The sequence below is a fragment of the Atractosteus spatula genome, chromosome 11, assembly GCF_055471065.1.
Source record: "Atractosteus spatula isolate fAtrSpa1 chromosome 11, fAtrSpa1.hap1, whole genome shotgun sequence".
In the NCBI taxonomy this organism is placed as follows: domain Eukaryota; kingdom Metazoa; phylum Chordata; class Actinopteri; order Semionotiformes; family Lepisosteidae; genus Atractosteus; species Atractosteus spatula.
Genome location: NC_142716.1, coordinates 29579447 through 29606753, shown reverse-complemented (window position 1 = coordinate 29606753; position 27307 = coordinate 29579447). Strand labels below are relative to the sequence as shown.

Here is a 27307-nt window from a genome sequence, read left to right as displayed (position 1 = left end):
CTGTGAGGCAGCAATGCTAACTACTGCACTGCTGTGCTACCTATCACTTTATACATAAAAAATAAAATTCTAAATAGTTTAATAACTAAATCACATGAGATGACATCTAACATACATGGTACACATTGTACATGGTAAATAAACCAAATAAAAAGTAAACTGGAGCTTGGCGATGAAATTTGCAGAACAGCCTCTAAAATAGTTCTTGGGAAATCTGTTTATGCCACTTGTCATAAGATTTTTTTTCCTGGCAACTGCAATGGCTCACTTGCTTAAATTAGGTTTCAGATCTTTTTCTGGGAAAAACACCTTGTCTTAATTTATTGCAGTTCTCTGCACCCTTCAACATTTTAAGATGAACCTCCCCAAGAGCAACCCAATATTAGCTGGCAGGTGCTCCATGCAAAGTACAAATGGCCGCGAACTTTGACTTTATTTACACAAAAGTCGTAATTAGAACTCTCTTCAGACAGGTCCACCCCCCTCAGCATTGTGAAACTGCAAGAGCTAATTAGTATTCATTACCATAATTTATAAGGATTATACACATACACACACACTGCAAGAGGGTTTTCAGGCACACATACAGCACTAACAGTGCATAGTGCTGTGTCTAAAGCCCAGTCTTCTTGAATTAAATATGCCCCCTTTTTCTTTGCACTGGAAAAAAAAGCTTTTGTAATAATTGCTATAAGAACAGAAATGTTAGCTATTACCTACCCCCCTCTGTTCCCCTTTAGCGCACTCTTGAGTGGGAAGGAAAGCAACGCAGCACAGATTGTGGGCAAACACAGGCAGGCAGGCTTGGCAAAGCGTGTCACAACAATTGGTAGATCTCCAGTTTAAACAACTCAGTGGCTCCAGCCCACTACGCAGTGTGCCTGAAATAGCCATCGCAGACAGGCCAGGTAGCAGCAGTAAGCCTATTTCCCATCCACAGCAACAAAGGAAAATAGGTGTTGGAAAAACTAAATAATATTCTCTGTGTGTCAGAAAACAATGGAACTCGGGGGGGAAGCATCTGTGGGTTTCAATTTTACCTGAAGTGGTTTCCAATTTTAGCTGTCAATTAGCAATAAATCTCACAATTGAATTCAATTGCAACTCTGTGGTTTGAGGATAGATTTTACCAGGATGGAGACACTTGAGAGCCATCTACCTGTTTCAGAAAACACAGACAGAGGTATGAGCTATGATTTTACACTATCTTGGGGGTGTTTGCGCACCTAATGGGAAAATACTCAAAAATATAACTGGCTGAGTTAGAAACAAAGTGAGGGATTGTTATGGGAACCAAATAACCAACATTTAAACCCAACCTTGTACTAGATTAAATGTTCTTTTTTACCTTATTATGCAGTTCAGATATAAGTGCCTAACTTGTTTTGTGTTAGCTCCATGGCTCTTGTGTGTTTTATATCTAATGTTCTGCTGTACAGTGGGTGCAGGCCCACATACAGTACAGTGCTCTGGGAAAAACTTTTGGGAATTTGAACAGAAAACTTGGAGAACACTTCCATTTATATAATACAATGAAAATGCCCTAAAGGATGGGCATGCAAAAGAAATTACCATCATACAGTTTAATTATACTAATGGTTATATTTACTTATGGTTTTTAATTGTCAATTAAATTGCAATACTAAATTGATGCATCACTCTTTTAATGAGCTTTTAATGAGGATGAATCTACTACCGACTTTCTAATTCAATTCCCAAACATGTTTGTATGTGTCCAAAACATAAAGAAATGTTTTAAGCCTGTAAAAGTCAGGGTTAAAGCTACTATATATTATACATTACAAAAAAATTAGTTTGGTGTATAAGATACAAACATTACAGTAACAGCTTCTTTTATTTATTGTACTCTTTCCCTGAAATGTTCCCATTAGCTACTGACCCTGATAAGCACAGCAGTATATATAGATCTCATTAAGCCTTAATGTTGTTATGGTTATGAAATGATGATCCATTATTATTTTCACACTTAAAAGTAAAAGAAAAATTAGATATCTGTGATGATCCATGCAGTAAATAAAGTCATCTCTTTTTGAATATGCTGAATTTTGTTTTAGGCCCTTGAGACAAGAAAAGTGGGACATGTGATGTGCATAATTAACTATGCATTAATTCATTTTGAAAAGATATCGGTTACGCACTTCACTGTGGTCCAGTGGAAGAGCTGTGAGTAAACTGCTTCTTCGTTTTCCTGAAACGTACTGCTGTCCCACTGTTTGACAATGGAGCAAGTGACCATATGGCCAAAAGCACATGCTGTGTTCCTCCATTCCTCTCTCTGTCTCTAAGATGGGACCTCTACACCTCCTGCCCGAGCACCTCATATTGAACTGAGGAAGCAACAAAAAACATACTGTATGGGATGGAGAGTGTATCTAAACTTTCCACAGACTCTGTCATGAATGATATTTAAAGCAAAATGATTTTCAATCCTTAGATGAAATTGCAAAGAGTCAGTCAACATATTTCAGCTGCACAAGCCTTGTACCAATGGTTTCTTTTCAATACACCCTGCTAAGCCATTCATTTCACATAGTGCAAGCTCAGTAATGCCATAGAGGAGAGTTAGTATCCAGTGGAGGAATGATCAACAAACAACCATCTAACTCCCTAACATGCAAAAGGCCACATGCCTCTGGGCAATCCTAGTTACAATGCAAGCTGAAAACGGTGTCAAAAAGCACATTTTCAACTTCAAAACAATTATGTCCTTTATTTAAAAGAAAATGAGTATAAGCCCCATTTTGAAGACTTTTCTAAAAATTGTGAGATGTTCCGTTTTCCCTTGTAACAATTAAAGATGAGGGCAAAGCACAATGAATTATCTTAAACTGGGACAAATCTTTTATCTTCCAGTTTTATTTTTTTTAGTTTATTCATTAAATCAAAACTAAGTTCTAAGGAAAAATCTGTACCCTCCCCCCAAATCCACATGCTGTAAATGTTTTAAAAGTCATGTCCTGATAATGCAGCTTGAAGAGTTTGAGAAAAATTGGTGTCATCTGTTTGTTTCAGTTTGTGTTACATTAACACTTTCTTTATAAATTGAGCTACTAGCCCCCAGTTTTGATACAAATGCATACTACCTGCAGTTGAAAAGTGACACAGAGTCATTTCTTTAAAGCCAAAAAAATGCAAAGCTATTTTTCAGGGTATTATATTTCAGGGTTAGAAAGAATCAGCATTTATGAGTGGAATTCAAAGCACAATGAAAGTAAAATATACATAAAATACAAATTTACATTTAAAATGTAGTGCCATATTCTGAGATTCAGCACGAGGCAACAAAACATCTGGTAAGATGAAGCGGCCCTGTGACATTATAGACAAGCAGAATTGTGAATACTGTACATCTCTTTACATCTCATCTACTTCACAAGAAGACAAATACTTCTTGTTAACTCTGCATGCAGATCATGTGGAACATTTCTGCAGTGAAATGTCCACTACACAACCCGTACTTGTCCACTCATACATCACATTATACTAGTCATTATAGTGACTAGTGAGCAGGAAGGGCAGTTTCACATCGCAATTCGCGCAAACTCTCATTCTCGCCCATGTGCGAGACCAGAGGTTTGTGACAATATGGCTCTATACATTACTTTCACAAAGTTCACGGTTATGTGCTTAATTTTGGAATTTATAAAATTTTGCAATACCCTTAATAAATTTATTTTTTAACTGAGATTTAATAACCGGTCTGAGAAATTGGGCCTGCAGCTCCCCTTTATGCTGCTAGTATTTTCACACTGCAAAGTCTTGCTGCCATTTGCCAAGCTTCAAGCGAATTTGGTTTCTTTTTAAGGGGAACAAAAAACTTCCCAATAAACACTTTTGTTGGTAACATTGCACTCCTATTGACCCAAAATTAATGCAGACCAAATCAGCTATACTAAGCTCTCTACCCAATTTAGGTTGTACTACAAACAAATCCCCACTTCATGGCCATATATTCAATAACCCATTTGGAGGGAAAGCACCATATGAGTTGATTTGGATTTTAAAAGACTATTCTAAGGAAGCAAAGAGTAGAAAAATCACTCCAGTAGAAGACAAATGACAGTTATTTGAACAGTTGATGATAACATACCTTGACAGGATAAAGCCCCTTCAGTAAAAACCCAAGCAAATCTGTTTTGCCAGTCTTAAATTTCATCACATTTAAGCTGGGGAGGAGGGGAGAAAATAGTTCAAATTGTCACAACAAATGCACTCTCCTCCTGTCGGTTTCTAATGCAGTGTTTCTGCTATGCAAGAAACGGGAAATGTCTAAGCTCTAAGGTGGAGTAAGAAAAATGACTCTTGACAGCAAATGATGGGCAAAAGAACAACACAAAACAAAGGGAGCCAGAGAGATGACTGTGGTCACTGGTAACTGGAAAATTAATAATATTTGATCTCCCAGTTTCTTGTGTGTTAATGTGATCCTGCTCCCAAAATACTCCTAATAATTCTGAAATTGTCCTCATTTTCCAAATGTAATTATTCGACTTTCAAAGAGGAAATATCAACCTAATGTACAGTATGACTGTCAGGTCCTGACTGACATACAGTACATGTGTACATGTGCAAGCTAATAAATAAGGACTTGCCATTTAGTGTTTTGTCATAGATGTGACATCTTCAGACATAATATTTGATATGTCCCTGAATTGTTTTCTTATTGCAGAGCACAGGTACTACTGAACAACTCAAGATGACATACAGCTACAGTAAAGCCTCTGCATCTTTATGCCTGCTTGCTGTTCCAACACACTATACAGCATTCTCACATCACAGGCTCGATTCTGCTACTGCCAGACCAGCTCTCTTCAGCAGGGATCAAAAAGGCTGTATCTATAGACTCTAGTCAGGAGTACTGCAGAAAAATATTACAGCACTGCTGCTCTTTAAACCTAACTGTGTTGTTCCATCTCTATCCCTTTCCTACAACATTTATTTTGTGTTAGGGTAAACAGCTTTTGCCCCAGCCTGGCATGATTTTTACAGCTTTAGTATAAAACTGAAAAGACTGCTAACACATACTGGCAGAAGAGGTGCCACTCTCTTGACTGCGATCTAAAAATATCTCACTCCCCACACCACTGCACCAATGCTCTACCAAGTTAAAAAGAAAGAGAGCATATTTTAAGAGCTAAAGAGGCAAACCTTGCATTCCTGTTGGGGATTCAGCCTAGTCAAAGCAAACAGGATTTGAATTTGGACAAAGACATTACCATAATCTTTAAACACCTGATACTAGTTCAAATATATAGACAATCAAAAAACAATAACAATGACAGATTGTCCTGCCTAGAATGTGTATTGTAAAAAAATGCCAGAGAGGCACTGGTGTTCACCGTAGGATTTTGAATTGTAAGGTATTTGGTGGATGCTTGGTTCGATTATGAAAATAAACCACATATTGCAACAGTAAAGGATTACCTATAAGTCGATATATAATACATGCTAGGCAACTATCACTCAAGGTGAGCTATTAATGCCAGATAATCTATTTAAAAGGCAAAAGCACAGTTTTGGTTTAAAGATTTGTTGTGGTGAAGTCACATAATGGCCCTGCTATGTGACTAGATCTGTTTTGTGAAAATTTTACTTTGTGCTTCGGAAATCTTGGTCAAGGTCAGCTAGTGACTCGATCCTGGCTGGAGTTCAAAATGTTGGATCACAGATCGAAGCCTCATTGTTGTGTTTGTTTTTTAAAGAAATGCCTGCGTATGTGTATTCAGGAAAAAAAGAATATGATCAAGTTGGGAAAAACTTGGAAGCTTAAATATCTTAAGCCATTGAAACTTATATTCATAGGAAAAAAAATCCAGACATTTTGGCTACTGAGATATCTGATACATTTTGGAGACTCTGGATGCGATAGATAGCAGACATTTCTGTATAAATTTGAATTTTGTTCCATTGTTTTACCGGATAAGCTAATTAAAGACAAATTCTAATTCGAATGACAACTTGACAACTTTGTACAGGGCATTCAGTGGAGCAATCTGAATGAAAGATTCTTGATCAGGGGTATAAGAACACAATTTCACCTCATCTTTTCTCTCTTTAGTCAAAACCTATCCATTCATTGTCTGACCTTCATACCCACTACAGAGGCATAAGGTAGCTGGAGCCTATCCCAGCAAGCAAAGAGCACAAGTCAGAACACACCGTGGATGGGCTGTCAGTCCATTGCAGGGCACACAAAGACACAAACACAGACACGCATGCATGCACAAATTAGGGCCATTTTCCCCAGAAGCCTTTAACCCACCAGGATGTCTCTGGGACTGTGAATAAATATTAGAGCACCTGGAGGAAGCCCACATGAAAACGGGAAGCACTTGCAAACTCCATGCCGTCAGCACCCCAAGAACAGAACAAACTCGAGGCCCCAGTACTGCAAGCCCACAATGCTAAGCGCTGTGCCACCGTGCCACCCATTTGTAGCATTTTAACTTTCTTCGCTTCTGCTGAAAATAAGGCATTTCCAAAATGTTCAATTGAAAAAACACATTTATGACAATAATAATTCTTTAACTAGCCAAATATCTTAGAAACAAAATCTTATTCACAGTCTCAACCTGGAGCTGAACTGTGAGCTTCCGCGACCTTTATTGCGAACAAGAAAACGGCAAGAGCCCAGCTGTATTCTGTACAATAGAACTAACCATTACTATAGCAATGTACAAGTAACTCTACAAGTTACAAACAACACTTGAGGCAGGGAAGTATGTGAGCAGTATCTGCGTAGCCTGGGTGTCTTGGAAGGTTGTGCACGAAAAGACCTGTATATCTGTGATATCCCATTGACATCAGGCTAAATATACCAGCCTGCTGAGAACCACTACTGGTTCCTCAGTGCCCTAGGGGAGTCTGGGACAGTGGAGCAAGAGAGGGAGGGAAACAGTGAAGCAGGCAGAACAAGTCAAACTGAAAGGAGCGTCAAACAAAATGCTGATGGGCTTCGAAGCTTGTTTTGGCAAAAGATTTAACAATACCCTTGCTAAATATTTTTTTTTTCATCATTGCATCTTCCACTGCATCTATACTTAAGTTGCCAGCCATGCAGTTTCCCATGTAACTGTTCCAGGCCAATAAGAAACAAATATGATTTCTTATCCTAGAAACCTCTCCAGTATGTATGAATTCTAAAAGATCTGTGGGACCTCCCCCTACTTCCAGGCCTTTGCCTTCTTTCATGTTGTGCAGATAATAACGAAATATGATGCGACATTAATGAAAATCAGCAGCCCGATTTTCAACACATGCAAAATGCATCCAGCACTAGAGTAGCACTCCATGCTCTTGCATTACGCAACACTTATTTCAAATATGATCATATTTCACAACACAAGTACAGCCAGTGCTTTAGGTTAATTTAGCTCAGATGTCGAATTCTCAATCAGCTGTTACAGCTATATCAAAATGACCTTCATGAGATGAAGTATGCAGCGAAGTTCCTTTATTTTAAATCAATGCACAGGTCTTGCACAGTAAATAGCTTGTGATAATAGAGAGCCATCTGACTTTATTAAATTTTCCCAGCCTTAGGTGACTGCACATTCAGTATGCAATACCCTAGAACACAGAACACAGAACACAGAACACAGACCTGTATCCTTCATCACGTCTGCTGTTTCAGACTTGTTCATTTACACATGTGATACACTCACTTTTCACTTTTCACATTCATGTCTTTCTTCAGAATTAATTACACGATTTTAAGATATTACTGTTTCTTTGTGGATAAGAATAGTTATACTGTAGCTGCAGGTACAGTATCTGTAGAATATTGAAACAATATAGATGACCCATTATTATTAAAAAATGTTTTACTGATATTTCAGGTGATTTAAAGTTTTGAAATAGCAAACTATAACCCGATAAACTCTGATCCAATGGTTTTTATTTGTCTAGTTTGTAGAGTTGAGCAACCCACAACGTATAACTGTTACTATTATATCTACTTCATAATTTATTTTCTCTCAAGTTGCTCATTTTCTTTTCTAATTAGTCTCAAGAATGTATACCAGTTCTTAATTTAGGACAGTTAATCAATTAAAATAAAGTATGATACTGAATGTAAAGTAATTTCTTTCAACAAACAACAAAATCAACAACCTTAACATTTAATATAGAAAAGATTTGAAAGAACAAAATATAATTAATAATTGGCTAAAATAACAAATATGGGAAAAATGTTTGCAATTTCATTCACATGATTTTAAAATAAATGGAATTTAAAAGGCTCGCTCAGATGCATCTACTCACCACCCAACACTAACAACAGTCTTTCCTTCATATTTTGCATAAAAGTAACAAACATTAAAAACTATCAGGTTTTAATATAACTTTTGCATGGCTACATAAACATTTTACAAGAATGCTATTAGGGAGTTGAACCCTCAGGTCAGAAATGGACCCAGAATATATGCCCTGTTTACATGTATTTTTATTGGAAATTGGTGTGCTTATTTTTGATTTATGAGGCATTTTTCAGCATACTGTATGCTGTGTCAAACTTAACCTTCCTGCCTTATAATTATTAACAAACATAAGAAATGCAGAGTGGATTCTTTTTCTTAAGGAATGCTAATTTTCTAGTGATGAAAAATTAGGAGCGTGAGGTCAAATCTTTCTCAGAGAAATTCCCCATTAATTTTTACTCTGTGCCTTTAATTTCAGGAAGCTTCTTGTTCTTGCAACTTAATGATATGACCGACGCACCCTGTAATAGCAGGTTTATGACGTGACGGCCTGGCTTAGGGATGTCGCATGCAGCCACACAGAGTTTCAAGAGCTCACCACACAGTGCTTGTAAGATGATGCTTTCCAAGGTGCACACCCCCTCTCTTAGATCGAACCCATCCCAGGTCACTCTGCCCTTCACAGGGAAAAAAGAGCTCCCTCAGGAGGTCCTGCCAGCTGTCTCACTTCCCCTCCTGCTCATCCAGCTCCTAGGACCCGCTGACTCATGTTCAACTGTGCACATGGAATGCCCTTTCACTTTGGCCTTACGAGTGGCCATGTGAATACATTTGCTAATATTAATACTACAAGCTACATATCTGCATTCACTCTGAGTAATCTACGCTGTTACATGAACGATATTGTGCCTTTAAAACATTCAGAGCTTGTGTAGCAGATGTTTTTTCCCCCCATGCAGTTTGTCATGTATTAAGGAGTGCTGTATAAGGCGCATCGGTTTACAATATTGCAAATTGGACTGAAAATTATTCAAAGATTATGAGCTTTCTATGCTCAATTTTTCACTAAGGAAGCAATTTTATGCTCCTTTGCATTGTATTAATTGCCACAGAAAACAGCATGAAGCTTCTTCACTGGGAAGAGAAAATGTCCCCGTGCCTTTTATCAGTGCATGAGACACCGGTATTATTCATAAGTCCCAGCTCTGAAGGGAATGGAAACTGGGAGACTGATTATGCAATGGAATTAATCGTTATCACAAGAGACTGGCCTAAATGCATCCACTTTCCACACACAAATGCTGTTATAATTCCTTGACTTTAGTTTTGAAACTTGCATAGAATAAAATTAAAAATTCGAAACTCATTATTTGCATGAAAAATGGAGCTTATTAATTTTGATATGAGGTTAATGACAGGAAATGGCATGTACACATAGAAATCCTGGTTTTCAAGCTTAGAACTGCAATATGCTTACTGATAATGAAGATACTACTGTTACCTTGCAAGGGAATTTTAAGAAGATTCACCTTCCCTCAAACAAAGAGAACAACAAACCAAAATTTTCCTTTTTAAGAGGGTATAAACTTGATAATGTGTGACCCATAACATAAAATACTCTAAAACTTCTACTGTTTACTATACTAGAGGCCCAGCAGTATAATTTTTTTAAACCATATATAGTTATAAATGTCTTGTCTTTATTATTTACATGCACAATGTGTTCACTAACTAAATCTAAAAATTTGTTCAAAAATTAAAAATACAATATAAAATAATTCAGACTGTATTTGTATTGTCCTCAATTACTATGTTTAAAGTCCAGGAAAAAAAAAATTGTTTTCCTTTCAATTTAAAAATAATTAAAACATTCCTTAAGATCATATGGGCATTTGTAGCAATTTTATTTTTGCAGCAATTAAACTAAAACAGTTTTAGGCAAAGCATGATATTTTCACAGCCTTATCAAGAGTCAGTGCTCTTGATAAATTATTGGAAACTGCCACATTCGCATTTGCAATAAAATCTGTCCTCAATTTTACAGTACAAAACAAATGCTGAAAGGAATATATTAAGAACGAAGCTTTGATTAGAATGCTAAATTAATCCAAAGCCATTTTTAATAGATTTACATAAATTGTAACTAATCTTTTACTGTAGAATTTATATTTTATAGGAACTCCTTATTAATCTAAATAAACAGCAATAATAACCCAAATAATAATGTCTTCACTGCAAGTCCAAGGCTTTAAATACAAAGCTGATTTTTAAAAACTGTGGTATTAGTGACAAGGGGTTTCTATGGGAAGCCACCATTTTGGCTCAGTGTGAGCCTGAGCCAAGATGGTCCTTGAAAGTATTCAGAAGCAGGTGTTCAATTGGACATACCAGAGGTTTGAGTATTGGGAGTTGCCAGTCTGCCAGTCTGTGTCTATGCTTATTAAAGAAAGGTACAAGTTATCAAACCTGTTGCTGTTTTATCTGAGTGTGTACCTTACCAAAATAAGACTGAAAGAGGGATCTTAGTAGCTAGGAGCTCTTCTGATAGCTGGATGGGGTTGTTTAATTGGCCAGTGGAACTTGAGAAGATTAAGTTAAGTGCACAGCACTAGACTACACTGAGGTGTCACAGACAGAAGGACAGAAGTGTTAGATGGCAGCTAGTTTTTCAAGGAAAAGGGTGAAAGAATAAGCTGATAAACAGCATAATAACTGTTAATCAGCATAATGCAGATGGATAGACTACTGAATAGCTTGAGGACTGCCTTAACAGCGCATTATACAATTTTACAATAACATTGCTTTATTAATTCTACTCTTTTAACTTCACATCCTAGCATTTTGTTTGCATTTTTAATTTCTTCCCCACATTGTCTAGAAGATGTAATAATGTGTCGACATAAACAACTTAAGTCTTCTTCTGAAGTAGCTTCTTCTAGCTCATTTAGTATTTAGAATTTGTTTTTATTACCCGCCCATAGTACCCTGCACTTGTCTACATTAAACGTTATGAGCTGGGTGTTTGCTTAAGAAAACTGGATACTACAGATTAAGCCCAACTGGAAAATGTTTTGAGATTTTTTTCATGTTCCACATGAAAAAAAGTGGAAAGATGTAGAAAACGTTTGTACATTTATTTAACTGCATTACAATAAAAGCAGATGGTGTCATTCTGAAGAACTGTTTTCCTACCCAGTAGTTAGGAAAATTAGAAAACATCAGAATCCCTCTAAAATATTGCTATCTAAAGCAAAGCAACTTATATAATGAAAGCTATAGCTATTATTGTTGGTTATATCAACCTAAATTAGTGTGTTCCACCCATCCAGCCATTTTCTAACCCCTTTACCCAATACGGGGTCCTGGGGGTCACAAGACACGATACACCCGGGAGAGGATGCCAGTCCATCGCAGGGCACACATGGACACACACACACTCACACCAGGGCCAACTTTCCCAGAAGCCCATTAACTTACCAGTATGGTTTTGAGCTGTGGGAGGAAAATACACGTTTGCTTTATGGCTATTCCTCGCTCTCTCCTTAATATTTCCCTCCATTTTCATTTCTAAATCCTGAATTTAGCGGCTCAATGAAAGAGGTCCTTTGTTATATCGTGGGGTGTTTTTTTTTTACTTGTACGTTTATGATAAAAAGCCATATCCACGTATCTGTTAGAAGGAACTCTAGTACTGGGCTGGACGTTAACTGGGTTTTACAATGACCGTTTGCAAGCTACTGTAGGTCTCTGATCTGTACAAGACGGTAGCAGCCTGCAGGGCTGTGGGCCACCAGTGACTGTCAGATGGCCTCCTCCATGTACCTCACTGTTGTCAGCAAGGCATGGCTGCAGCAGCAGCATGGAGGGGAGCAGCGCTGAGCCAGGCCAGATGGAGTATAAATAATGGGCAGCCGACACTTGTGAGGCGCACCTGGACAACCTGCATCGTGATACAAGGGCCTCCTAAATCTCTGATGCAGGCGAAAGAAAAAAAAAACGGAAATCAGCTCGGCTGAGCAGCAATCACTTAAAAGCAAAACTATCAGACCCCAAAACTAGCTCACCCCCTGCCATTACACAGAGCTACTCAATGATTTGTAAAAATAACTCTTAAGCACATTTGTGTTTAATCAGTCTCTCTTTTCTAAGTGATATCTATTGTCCTGTTTTCATGCAAGAGACACCAGCAGGCAAATTCTGTTTAGGCTTGCTCTGCAGAAACTACTTTATTTTTGTAAAATGTAATGAAATTGGATCACACTCCATATACACTTTTTTTTGCTGACTTTTGCATAGTTTGTTCTTGCAGTGCAATGAATATTAATTAGTCAGCTGCTGTTTTATTATGGTATAGTGCAGAACAGCACAACATGATACAGAAGATTATTGGCTTCAATGGTTAGCATGCAGTACTGTGAAGGTTTTCAGAATCAGTGACTTCTTTTCCTGTTCCTAGAAGCCTAATACCGTATTAGCCAACCTAACCTTCTTTTAACTGGTCAGACAGATACAGAGACTGAAATTGTCTTTCTTTAGATTCACCATGCAGCACATGCAAACAAGCCAATATGTAAAAAAATTAGTCATGCACATTATGTCAGCCTGAAGACCTTGTATGGATAATCGGGGGTATCCTTGCCTGATCCTGATCAGCCCCAATCCAGCAGATATTAAAAGCTTCTTAAATCATGAGTTATAAAGACTGGACTGTGAGTTTTCGATCAATATATCGAGCTTGAATAGTTTAATTACCGGAAACCGGGAGTGATCCTTAAAACCTACATGTTGCTAATTGTTTTTCTCTCTCAAATGATCTTGAATCAGGTGACTGAACAAATCACCTACAAAGAAACTGCTCCAAATGTTTGCACATTTTTTATATGTAACACTACAATATTTTTTGGTTTCCCATGTTCTATCCTTTATTGACTAATTTTTTTCTGTTGGGCTCCCAACAAAATGATGGTCAAAGCACTGCTGGATGTCATGGAGATAATGGAAGTCCCAGAGATCAGGATTATTTTTTTCAGCTTTTGCAGCTACTGTATGTACCAGCTATGTGATTTTTGCCTAAAGCAATTCACTGAATCATAAGTTTATGGCCAATTATTGATTTAAGGTGGAACCGTTTCCAGCCAATCCAACATAATGTTAATACCAACTAACCAGCAAGTCCATGATTTTAGAAGACAAAAAGTTGGCAATTCTTCTGAATTGAAACTCCAAAAATGCTAATACAAATGGCTCCGTTTTTCTTGTTAGCAGTTACTGCAAGCAAATATTAACTGATGGTGCTACTGAAAACAATTTAATTCATGGAGAAATCCAAGATGTTTTGGAGGAGGCATTTTCATGAGAAAACGGAAAGAGTACATAAACATTAACAACCTCTCTGACATTGTGTTACATAAGCCAATTTGCTGCATGCAATAATTGCCAAGTATAAACTCATTCTGTGATTACAGCCTTCCTTCTCTACTAATTCCTTCAGAGAAAACAGGAACACATTTCCAATTTGTAGTTTGTCTCAACATTATTGTCAATTGTTAGTGTGCATATTTTTAACAAATGTACCATTTGTAGAATGCTTGCAAAATGACAAATGGAGTTTTCACACATTTCACTACATCTCACTACAACTAGTATGCTAGAACATAGAATTGACTATATTATAGTAGGAAATAGACTGATATATACATTTCTGCATGCCTGATAGACCTTTGGGACCTATTTCATCAGATAACCAAGTGTTCAACAGCAGGGTATACTGAAATAACTTGTTTTATATGGGCTGTTTTGTATGGTAGTATAAAGGTGTTTATATCATTCAGACTTGGGAAAAAATACAGAGACGTCTCCATGTGTTCAAATCACAGATATGTGGCAAGCTTTTCCTTTGTTGGGTTCTTTTAAGCACACACATATTATTTAGTCAGAGCCAAACTAGATGACCAGGTCACCAGTTAATGAGGATACTAACTGATTTCATCTAACCAATGCTCCATTTGTGTGTGGTGAAGGCCATGGTTCCTACATTTCCTTAATATATTCCTTTAAATATTTCTTTTCAAGATGTGCGTCATCTGGAGCATATCAGGGTGCTTCACCGGGACTATGTGTTTACGTAGGAACTGACTATATGAAAGTACCTTTCAGAAACAGCTCATTCTAAATTCTGTATAACTTCTGGTCTTTAGTATTGGATCAGCCTATTGAGATATACTCAACTGCTGTTACATTCTTGATTTGATTGTTGATTTAAGGGAGTTAACATCAGAAGAAATATTGAGTAATATTTTATAATGATTATAACTTCACTCTTGCTGTACAGGTGCCATTGTGCCAGTGTAATGAAATGCATCTATTATCTGGATTTCTTTGAACTGTGTATTGTATTTAAAAACATGAATAACGATCTTCAGTGTATTTCAAGAGTTTAATTAAGAAGACATACTGTAAACTACAGTAACATAATCCTACACTCAATCATTACATACTGTATGTGAGGATACACTTGAATTTATGAGATAATTCCAACATCACACCAGCAAAAATGTAAAAAAGTAAAGCCAAATTGTGATTAATCAGCTGAATAACTAAACACATACATTATGGTAGCCTCTGATTTGGAAAGGATCAAGTGCAAGTAAGGGAGTCTACTATCTGCTAAACTCGATGGGAATTGGTGGAAATGCATGAATTTGAAAGCTCCTGACACCCTTGATGGGTTCAGATCCATCAACTCTGACAAGAGATTAGGCGAAAAATCGAAAACTCATCTTCACCAAGTTCAGTTGCTGAAGCTACACTGGGTGTGACGGAAACATCCAGAGTATCGAAAAAATCTGCCAGTTTGCAATTATGGAGTCTATTCAAAAGGCAGAACGGAGCAGTCCTGAAAAAACTGCGCTGACAAATTAAAGGCGATAACATTCGTCTTGGTGCTCAAAGCTTGGGCTTCGGCATTTCACTTGAACTTTGACCCTTAATCTCCACCTACTGTATGTCCTGTATTCAAGAGGTGATGCCGTCCAGACATACAGTACATTAGCTCAGTGCTTTCCCTTTGTTGCTAAACTCTTTGTTGCATTAGCCTGGCCTTTTAAATAAGATTATCAAGCGCAGAAGTGTCGCTAAGTAGGATATAAAATGTAAGCCATTATCTGGTATTATCTCAGAATAGCCTCCCCATCTATCTGCTTGCCACCCACTCACTAGTCCTGGATCAGATGCATTATTAGCTGGAGAATGCAGTTTACACACCTCTGCTCTCTGTCTAGCTAGGAATCTCTGGGCCAGCTGAATTCTGGCAGCCGCATCACCGCCCGTGTAGGGCCAGAGAGAATGCGAGAGAACTGATTCCAATCAAACAGCTGCTTTCAACCAGGGTGCAGTAAACCGCTCGGGCATTTTTTCACTGTCTCCGTGCTTGGCTGCCTCACAGCTCTTTACCACATGAAAGACTTTTCAAAGTAAGTTGATTGATTCTGCACAGCGATCTGAATGTGCTCACCAATCTCATGAATCTGGATTTAAGAAACGTGTCTCAAAAAAGCTGAAATTTTTATATCTATACCATCTTGTAAAAAATCAGAGGCGTATGGTAGACATTGTTTTTTATTCCTTTCATTGCCACAAAGCAAGAGCATTTAACTGTGGCTCACAATAGCCACAACCTGTCAAGTAAGTATGAGGCAGCATACTGTGTTTTTACTTTTCACAAAGAGTATAATGAAAAGATCACAGCAAAATCGAGAAAGTCATTTTGATTGATATCATGAGCAAACCCAAATCTAGGAAATTCAATCTGCATCCACTTTCTTTTCCTTCAAGTTTAGCCTAACAAAAGTGACTACAACTACAGTTTGGAGCAGGTCATTTATCAAAAATCAGACCCTGAGGTCACTTCAGAGACAGACTCTTTTCCTTACTTTTGCATCTTCTTTTGATTTGAAAATCCAGCATGGCTTTCCAACTGGTGAACCTGCATTATTTCAGCAAAAGCAACTTCAGGGTAAAGAAAAATAATATAATAATCGGAGAAAACATGAGAAATATTTAAATCTTATTACTGTCTCCCGGTAAAGCCCCTCTCACGTTGCCAGCACTAGCCAGTTCTGCCTCACAAAAACTTATTTCACAGGGATTAGGCAAGAATAAATTAAGTAAAAAGTGAAAATGTAATACCTCTTTTGCTTTGCTTTTGATTGCTTTTCTGTAATTGCTTGAACAATAGGGCAATAACAAAACACTTATTACAGGGAACTGTATGAATGTTTAAAAAAATGTTGAATCATATGAGTGTTTCTTCTCAGTCCAACAAAAACTTGGAAGCCAATGAGCAAAAAACAGGCCAGGGCTCAGTTTCCATCCAGGTGTCTCAGTTTAGCCCCCGAGCCCCACTCTGTCCTCACTGAGTTACCTGTGATCTTGTCCCGGACCAGCTTGCAGGACTCAATCTCTCCGATGCTGCCGAAGAGGCTGCGGAACTCTTCCTGGGTCATGTTCTGGGGCAGGTAGTTGACGATAAGGTTGGTCTTGCTGTCATCAGTGGAGCTGCCAGTCTGCATGGGGGACGGGCAGCTCCGGCTGTTGCTGGAGGGCCCGTTGGCTGTGGTGGCCGTCGGGCCATTTGTGACCTGAGGCTCCATGTTGCTGATTATCTGGGAGGAGAACAAGAGAGGCCACTCAGTCCAGGAGGTTGAAGAACCAGGATTGTGGCCTATTTTTATTTGCACCCACTGACGAGGAACTGCTGTCCCCAACAGCAAACAAGTACGGCTTACCCAAAGTGCCCCCAGCCCTGAAGCAAAACTAATGAACCCCCCGAAAAAAATACATCTTCTCTACTTTTGATATAGTCAAATCTGAATCCTCTGGGACACAGAGTTTTTCAGATATACGAAGTCGCCCTTTCTTGAAATATTCAGGGAAACAATGAGAGCCCTTCAGCATGGCTTTGCTGTCATGTGGAACAATGTTTGCGGCTCGTTTAGCAATCTGGTTGAGGAGCAGGTGTTTGAAGTAGAGCTGATCACCCCTGGGGAAAGAAACTGAAGAAGTCAGAGTCTGGTGCGCTTATCTTCAAGCAAACACTTATTTTAAGATTCTGACTGCCACCAAATGTATTCACCCATTAGCATAAAATGTGCGTTTAATTTTATAATTTGAATCATCGTTACAGAATGCTAATTTCTATCACCCACTTATCGAAGCTGTGCGGCTAAAGCGTTGCGTGTCGGATGTGCTGGTTTTGCTCACTGTTGTTTTAAACTCTTTAACTACATCATTGTTGTTCAGGTTCCTGTCTGCCTAACAGGACATAATAAAAGTTACAAATGAGAAGAGGCCATTCAGTCACTTCTGGCCTGTTTTGTAGATGGTATCTAATTGGGCCCAAGGCTGTGTGTGAGGGGATAACACCACAGCATGAAAGGTTTGAAAATTTCATGCAAAGCCCAGAAGAATATGAAAACATGAGGAACGTTTCTTCAATAATTTGATCAGGTCAATGAACCTTCCACAGTCTTTCAAATCTTCAGCAGAGATATAGAGATATATAAGGTTCCCTTATCCTCATCCCCTGCCAGTTTGATACCAACATATTTTGATTTGAGTTTTACTTAGAGAACTGAGGTAACACATTTATTTGTGTAGAACATAGGAGGTTAAACTGAAATTTGGATTACACCATTATGAAAAAACAGGATGGCAAATTCAAGGGATTTAAATACATTAGAAGTTATCATATTGGCAACCCTAACCTGTTATGTGATATTCAAGCCAGTTAACTCGTCATTAAGTCTTAATTAAAAGTTATAACTGCAAAGAAATAACTCATAGTTTTCAGAATAATCTGAAAGCCTAAAATTAGAGCTCACAATAATATGTAAAGTAGTTGTAACATATTCAGTCAGCATGTTTAAAAAATCATGTTTAAATAATTTGGCCAAAAGAAATATTTTGCAAACTTTACTATGTGAAATCTAATAAAGAGATTAATGATAAGTGAAACTAAAAAAGATTTTTTCCCCTCCAAATTGTCACCATCTTTTCTACATTCATGGAAAGTGAAATATGTTAAGCACAAAAATCCCTAAATGTTTTTTTATCTAACTTTAAACCCTCACAACGATTTACTAAAAATAAAGTGCTAACGTTACATTATTCAATGATAAGTTGTTTCCCATTTCATAGCAATAACTCTTATTAACAATTTTGATAATTGAATCTCCAAATACTGGAAAATATCATTTTGTGAAATCAGTTTTGACATCGTGTCAGCTTTATCGGTTGGATTTATACCTCTAATAAAGAGAGAAACAATTGGATAAAAAAGATTCAACCATATAAATCTATATCAATAATTCTCTCTGAATCTGTTTTTACGCAGGTAGTTGGTTTAAAACCGAGGTACAAAAATAAACCTGTGTCATATATACAATATATTCTTTGTATGCCTATAATCAACACTGGACACCTACAGCATATGGGCTGTTGGTGCAAATGTATTGTGTCCATTAAATCATGTTGTAACTGCTTCATTCAATTCAGGGTCACGGGGGACGGGGGGTCCCCCGGGGGGTCACGGGGGAGCTGGAGCCTATCCCAGCAAGTAACGGTTAAAAGACAGGGATGTAATACGTCTTGGTGATCAAATACTTCATTTGAGAGAGGACTGTCTTTCAGAATATGCCCAGATATTTAATTAGCAAAGTGTATCAACTAATGACTAAACTACAGCAGGTGATAAAGAAATGCCTACACCCCCTTTCATCTGTCAAATGTTCCGTTCTTCAACTTAAAAATAGTGTTACAGGGACTCACATTATAGACTGTGCAATATGTTGAATTCTACAACTGATGCTAGGATTACTGGATAATAGCTTCTAAATTCTATTTTCACAAATTGCCAATAAAATCTGTGGAAAGCCAGTCACAGAAGATTACAGAAATATGAGAACTGACAGATTTAACATGGGTTTTGGCATTCTGTCACAGACGACATAATTTTGCTTAATGTGCTTTTTAAAAATATATCACCCAAAAGACTCTAAGCAGAATATTCAAATCAGCTTTGTGAAAATGACAAAAAAATGCTTCAAGAAAACATCAATGCACATACTGTAGTGGCACAAAGAAAAAACAACATTTGAAGACATTACTGCATTAGCAAACAGCTGGTCCAGGCAGACACGCAGGTGGTAGTGTAGAGCAGTGGTTAGGCTTCTTAACATGTACCTGAAAGATTGTGGGTTCAAATCCTTCATGAGACACTGCTCCTATGCTTTTGAGTTAGATTCTTCACCTGAATTGCTCCAGTAAAATACCCAGCTGTATTAATGGGTGTGACTGTACGTTGCTCTGGATAAAAGCACTAGCTAAATAAGTAGTTAATAATGTTCCTCAATATTATATCATGTTTATTTGTGAGTAGGGCACTGCAAATACTTAAATATAGATACTCAAATATCAATTTCTAAATTTGAAGTTCAGTCTACTTCCAATGTGTTTTATGTTATATTTTCAAAATGCGTCAAAATCTGAAGTGACTTTCAATCTATGAAAGGACAAGACACCTGAAGAGAAAGTTTTTTTAAAATTTTATTAAGAGTTTTTTTTTCATTTATGAAATGTGTTTATGATACCTGCAGAGCTTTTCAATCAAAAAGCACTCAAAACTCAACAGGACACCAGCCTTAAGGTTTCAATGAAAGATCACATCTTTCACCATTAGTTCAAGCAGACTGCCGTGTCTTTTTCCAAATTAATCAGACCCTGGTAACCATTCCTTTTCCTTTGTACGTCCTCTATACACCCCTAAAAGTAATGGAAATTACAAATATTTAAATTATATATATAACACTATCTGAGTGATGAAGACAAAACATTGCCATTGATAAACCATTTGTTTCTGTCTTTGCTATATTTATTGCTTAAATACAGTGCCAGCATTCACATGACTAAGCTTCAGTGTCAATTTGAGGTCAAACACAGCCTTCAATAGAAGGCTCTCGACTCCCTATCCTGACTTGATTCTTTTTTGCTAGGCCCAGGTAATGATATGTTGAACCCTGATCCATATGAACTCCTGGTCAGTTTGTAGCACTGACATCACAAGCAACCTTATTACTTTTCCAATCTGTCTGAAGTACTTTAAAATGTGAACAGCTTAAACTGTTAACTTTGATCATGGGCTGCTTGACATAAGCCTGAATACTATTTCAAACATCAGAGTAGCACCATATGACTACATCTAGTCTGTGAGGTGTCTAACTTTGTTACAATTCCTGAGATATACAATGTTAAGAGTCTAGGCTCTATGCGCCGGATCCATCTTGCTTGGGAAACATATTAGCTGAAGCAGTTCAAAGATGAATCCTACCCATTGCAAGTTAATTTGATATTTTCTTTAAATAAAGATTTTAAGTAAAATAACCATTTGCTCCAGATGAAAGAGAGCTTATTACTTGTGTAAAAATAACAGTGAAAGGTTAATGATGTAAATCTAGTAGGAAACAACGTAGGTGTTAAAAAGAGGATTTATGTTTCACTCACTTGAGTCTACTTGGGAATTAAAAAATTGTGCAAAAGTTGTGCAACAGCTTTGCAACAAAGTCAAACATTACCTGCATCAACATACTGTATATGTAGATACACGGACACCTCTTAAGTAAAACAAAACAGGCTGATATAGCCTAATTAATGACAAATAACTAATTAATTTTGGCAACATGACAGTTTCCGTATTAAAACCTACTGTATTTTTATGTATAGAGAACTAAAACTAAAACAAATGGTATGCTCATTAAGGCTTTGAGAGTAAAGGCCTGGAGCCTCAGGAAATAATTGCCCAAACCATTAAAAATAAAAATCCTTGAGTAAATGTGTTGAAGCCGTATCAGTGTAAAAACACTGCCTTCAAGAATGTCTGTAGGTGGGAGTCTGAAGAGAAGCAGTTCGCCTGCAGTTCTCCAATTTGGGTAGGGGTTAGCCATGCAGAGATGTTGAGAATCCATAGGGAGTGGGTGTAATTCAGGTGTGATTCATGGTGTATTTATGTCCACAGAACTTTCCATTTCTAAGGGTTTCCTGAATGCTGATAAATTTTTGGATACATAAAATATGTGTAAAAAGTAGCCTTCTGAAGTTAATTCAATTCGGTCTCAGGTTTTGTTCTGCTATCTTCATTTAAGAGTCTTCACAGGCCCAACACACTTTAGAAAGAAACATCTTTACAAGCAGGTAATAATTAGGCAGAACAACTGTACATAGCAGGTGCAAATTATGGAACTGGATTCCAAGATAGCTGGCCATTACTTAAGCGTGCAAAATAGCATCTAAACAATTGAATCCAAAACATCTCATTTATGTAGCAAATTGTATGTTTTCACACGACAGAGATCTCACAGTTCTACCCAGCATTAGTCTTCGCTTCCAGCATCAATGCACGATCTAGCACCGCAACAGGCTACATCAGAGGGAAGCTTAGCACCGCGTTTGAAAAGGCGATTTGTGACTGTCTCCTTACCATCTTTGGCTGTGTCAGCATTCCCTTCTCTGCCCAGCCCTGCAGCTGTGGGAGCTCTGCCTGACGCCACTGTGTCTCTGTCGATCCCTAGGAGGTTTCAGGTCAAGATTTAACATGCCGTTCTAAAGGGCTAGCCATTATTTCAAGCAAAACCCCACGGTCACCAATAACGCCAAGACCCACCGATGACCCTCTTCTCACACTGCGTCACTCCGGTTCCACTCAGCAACACAGAAGCGGCAGCCCTGTGATTTGAGCCAGTCCTAATTCGGTTTGGATCTTCTAGTTGTTTTGTTTGTTTGTTTGTTTGTTTGTTTTGCTGTTCCAGTTTCCCTCACATTGCCAAAATGTCAGTTAGCCACCGGAGCGAACCGTGTGAGAACAGACCCTCCGGGTTAGGTAAACAAGGTTTTCGACAAACCTCCGAGGTGAAAAGGAGCATGCTGAATGAATTGCAGATGTGGTACTCGTAGCTAAAGCAGCCAATTTAGGAGAAAGGTGAGACCATTAGGGTGACCTTTTGTTCTGGAGACAAATGAAATTGGAGAAATGCACTGAAGAGCATCCGGGAAAACAAGAGCAAAAGAGGGAAGAATCATTTGAGCAACTGGAAAGGGGGGGGGGGGGGGTCATTCAGATTCTTTTTAACTGTTAGTTGAGATGTGCAAAAGCTGCACAATCAATTGTATCAATTGGCAAACCAATATTCCAGTTTTTCAGTATACCATTTGGATGGCATAGGGAGTTTGTGTTATTGAAACACATCCTTTCCTTTCCAGACACCACCCTTGTTTTAGCATTAGTGAAGACCGGGGGCTCTTATATATCACAATTTTCTTTGTGAAGAACATTGTACACATACATTTTAAAGAGGATGATTTGTCATGTAAATCTACATTTTACCAGGCTATGACTAATCTAACACCTTGCTATTCTTCGACATTATGAACATCTCTGTACTGTGGGGTCAAATGGATATGTGAGATCATTAAGCTCTCTGCCAAGCCCGGCCTGGCCTCCTATCCATGGTGGCTGATAGCTGGTATGACACAGTCTACAACCTCCGTCTGATAGCTGACCCTGCTGTTCTCCATCTCCTGCTCACACTACAACAGGCCTGGGGGCTTTCAGTTACATTACATACAGAGTTCACCTCAGATACTGCTTAATAACCTGTTCCAAACAATGTTGCCAGTTGCTTTTTTATTTTCCCTCTGGAGATAAAATGATTCGTAATGGGTTTCAGTGAGTGAGATAAGTTTTAAGTGACCTCTGTAGATGAAACCCACTGTTTTATTTTTTAACTCCAGCTCCAACTATAATTTCAGGGGGGACAACTAGGCAAGTGCCTAGTCTTCCCGCTTGGAAAATCCCAGTTTGGGAGGCATTATGTATATCAAGGAATTAAGACAGAACTAAGCCAGAAGTGTCAAAAATATATCAAATGGAAGTCATTCTAAGACCCTATAAATCATTCCTAGATAGGACAGGACATTAAATCATTTCCAGTCACATGTCTCTGTAATGGCCCTACTTTCAATAAGAAATGTCTGTATTTCACTGGTGCAAAATTCACCCCCAGCTCAGTGTCAGCAGGGATGTGATACCAGCAGTTCAGGGCTTCCTTTTATGTCCAAGGCCATTTTAAGCCTCAGGAGTATTGTTTTACTGAACACTTGAGCTTACAAAATTAAAAGAAAAAAAATGACTGGGAAGCAAACACAGAAAAAAACAGAAATGTGCAAACATTGACAAATCATTCTTCATTTTCACTGGCTTGCTTCAATCTACTTTGTACTACCACCAGGGGGTTAAAGCATGTGTGATCCAATATAAATGACATCAATCAAAAAAAGGCCATGTTTGACTAGATCTCCTTTGATTTTAGTGAGTGGGGTCCAAAATGGGTCAAATATTGAAGGACTATTGCAGCTGAACAGGAGCCCTTATGCCAAATATTTACACTTTGACCATGGGAAATTTAATCAAAATCAAAGCAGGTTGAGAATTCTGGTGACGAACTTCACATGAAATGAGCCTTCTTATTTGTTCTGTTTTCTTGCCATTTGAAATTTTAAGATGCATTTTCATCATTTAGCCCAGTATATCTTATCAATCGTCCTGTGTTAGTTGCTTCATAACCCATTACAAGCTCTTTACATCTGTAACTGGGCCAGAGCCTGATTCAATTCATTGCTCAATATACAGTATGTACTGTAAGGAACTTGCTGCCTTGGGAGGGTGTGTGGTGGGAAAGCAGGAGAGCTCATGCTCTTTGGCAAATTGTCTCCCCTGTAAGTAACTCGCTCTTATCAGACATAGCTGGAAAGGGTAAAATATGCTGGTTAATTGAGGATGAATTGTGGTCACTGAAGCAGAAGTAGTTTGCAGCAAGGAGTATGAACTCTGTTTAAGGGGTCTGAATAAGTGAAAAATCAAGCATGCTCATTAACATAGAATTTCCTTTAAAGTATATTAACAAGCTTAGAATAAAATGGATGCAGAGATGATAGGATGGTAGAGACAGGGAAAAGATACTGCATGTAAAAAAAAGAATTTATGTGTGTATATATACTAGTAGTATATATATACTAGTAGTATATATATACTAGTATTATATATACTAGTATTCTTCAAACACTTGGGTTATTTCAATGACAAATAAGCTTTTAATGCTTGCGTATATATATATTTTATATATACATATATTTTTAAACATTTTAAAATAATTCACATTCAAGATAAATAAATTAGCAAATTCTTTACATATGTTACATAATGCAATAAAAGAGTTTATGATTTTCTAGAACTACTGAAGAAATGTCATAAAAACGTCATGCAAAGCACTCTAGGACATCGTTTCCAACTTTGCATAATAACTACCTTATTATTAATATATCGATAACATGTTAGAAAAAAATCCCTTTAAATTCATAACACTGAAAATAACCCAAGCAGTTGCAAAGTACTATGTATAGACATATACATGCAAAGGTTAGGCAGTTTTATTAAATGAGCTATGAAGCTCAAACTACTAGGTGTCAATTAGAGTCTGAAAACACGTACACACATCATTCACACAAGAATCTCAGATCACAAGTACTGTATGTGGAAACGTTACATAATTGCAATAGACAGTGGTTTTAATCTCGTGACTTTGTATGGACAATACACTGATATACAGATATGTGCTAATTACAAGCAGATTTCTTAAGGAAGTGAATTTGATCATAAACTGTTATATTTTTCCTGACATATTTAACACTTGCAAACTAGTGTAGTTAATGCAACAAATTTTGCGCATAATACTTTTATTTCTAACCAACCTCTAGCAGTGCTGAAGCTGCTATCGATGAGAATGTCAACAAGATCATATTAACCAACTCTGCAGAATCTTTGGCTCCCTACACTGCAGCACATCTTCACTACAAACAGCTGCTGAAAAATGTCCTGTGTCGGTCTTTGTGTGTAAAGACAGGCAAAATATCTGCTTATTTCCCAATATCAGACCAAAAAAATACACTGTTAAAACTTTAGGTACCTTCCAATGGAAAATTATAACTCCTACATTTTTTCCCGGATTCACCTGTCCTATGAATTTTGTTTAGTTTTCCTAAAATATGAATTTCTCTATAGCAGCTGCTATGGAAGTATACTGTAGATGCTACCTTTATAGTTGTGTTTGCAGTCCCTCAGAGCTAAACAATTTTATTTACCTCTATTTAACCAGGAAGTCTCACAAAGATAATCACTTTCTCAAGAAAGACACGGGGGTGGAGGGTGGCTCAGGAAATTGAGTTTAATGCCAACCAAGAAAGAATTTACGTAGGCCAGATTTTCTACCATCGTCATGCTGGCTAGAGGCTTCACTGCTGCAGCATATAATCTCATCTCCATAGAATGTTCCAGAACCAAGAGCTAATTTTTGCTGAATACTCTAAATGTTAATTAATCTGCTTTCTACTCATCCAGATGTCACTTTCTATAATATGACAGGTCTCAAGGAAAAGAAAAATAAGAGAAATAAAAACTGTTGTGAGCTCACAAGACCCTCGTGTCAACAGAGGCAGAAGACAGTAACATGAAAAGAGGTCTTACAATGTGCTCTTAGATATTTGGGAAACATGAATGTGTTCCATTATGTAGGAAAAAATGCATTGTAAACAATGTACTGTTGAAACAGAGAGTAATGTTACTTAGATAAACAAGAGAAAAATAGGAATTTAACAGTACTGCCTATCACATAACTAAATTTAAATTACCATACATGTGGCTGTGTAGTACAAGTGAGTTTAATATTTATACACAATGTTGCACAGGATGGTTCATAAACTGTTTAATATTGTGAAAGCATCTTGATGACTGGTCGCACATCAGCCAGCACTGCCGAGGTTCCGGCACTTTCTGTCACTCTGGCAACCGCAGCTGTAAGTCTAAGATGATAACGGGTGAAACCACTCAGCTGACCAGTATTGGTTGTCTGTATGGAGGATTCTTGTAGCAGGTACAGCAATGTCAAAGTGAGCCTGATACAAGTAAAACAAAACAGCTGTGTGTCAAATCAAATACTCTCACATGAGATCCAGTATTCACAGGGACTGACAGAAGAAGAGTCTGAATATACAATACTTTCTGAGGAAAAATTCCAAAGGCGTAGTCTGCTTTCTCAACCGCATTTACAATTGTGCTAAATGTTTTCCAGACAGGAAGCACTATTCATATTTACACTGATAATTGAAAATCAAGAACAATGGGAAATTTACCTAAATTGTCGTGACAGTACGGAACACCCTTCCATGCCATGTTGTTGAAACCAATACCCTGGCTTCTTTCAAGAGACGGCTGGATGTGATTCTTGGATCAATTAACTGCTCACTACCAAAAAGACTAGAGGGGCTAAAAGCCTCTTCTCATTTGTAACCTTCTTTATGTTCTTAGTTAACACCTTCTCTTCCATATCTGGCCACGGGTTGTGATGAATTGCAGCACTACAGCACTGCTAAACTTTCACAATTTCCCTCCTGTCTGATCTAGGCTAGAAAGCAGATAACCAGAACCATGACTAGGCTGACTACTGCCATTACAGCTCTCAGGTTTACATCCTTAAACAGCCCTATCTCTCTCTAGAGGTGTTCTTAAGTCACAGGTGTACTGCTACAAAGCCCGCAGTCAAAACAAGCGAAGGCGATCAATTTCCACTGACAGCGCTCCAGCTCGCGCTGTGACATTGCAGTGCAGCAGGACACCACAGCATCAGAACTAACTGCCAACGCCTGACACACGACAGAGGTCACCGAGAACATTTATTCAAACACCACAACAGAATTTCATTGTTTTGCTTCGCTTTTGGTTCTCATTAAACATGCCCATTACTGCACACCCTTGTGGACAAGAAACAGCAATATGTGATGCTTTAATACCCATCTTCCCTCATCACCTGCAGGGACTCATCCACAGAGTTTTAGGAGTTAATCTACTTAAGCCTTGCTTTGGTGCCATGAGCACCAAGTGTAATACCAGGTAGCCTGTCACTTCTATTATCCTCTGTCTAGAAGTC

At 37.8% G+C, this 27307-nt stretch overlaps 1 protein-coding gene across 2 annotated transcripts in view; it reads right to left on the bottom strand.

Moving 5' to 3' along the window:
* elavl4 (ELAV like neuron-specific RNA binding protein 4) overlaps positions 1-27307 on the bottom strand; it is a 72446-nt gene that overhangs the window by 29218 nt on the left and 15921 nt on the right. For both annotated transcript variants that reach the window (XM_088926749.1, XM_088926750.1), the window contains exons 2-3: positions 21751-21837; positions 16642-16882 (exon numbers count right to left, since the gene is read on the bottom strand). In XM_088926749.1, the coding sequence (XP_088782875.1) occupies positions 16642-16882; positions 21751-21837 (328 nt within the window). The remainder of the gene's footprint in view (positions 1-16641; positions 16883-21750; positions 21838-27307) is intronic.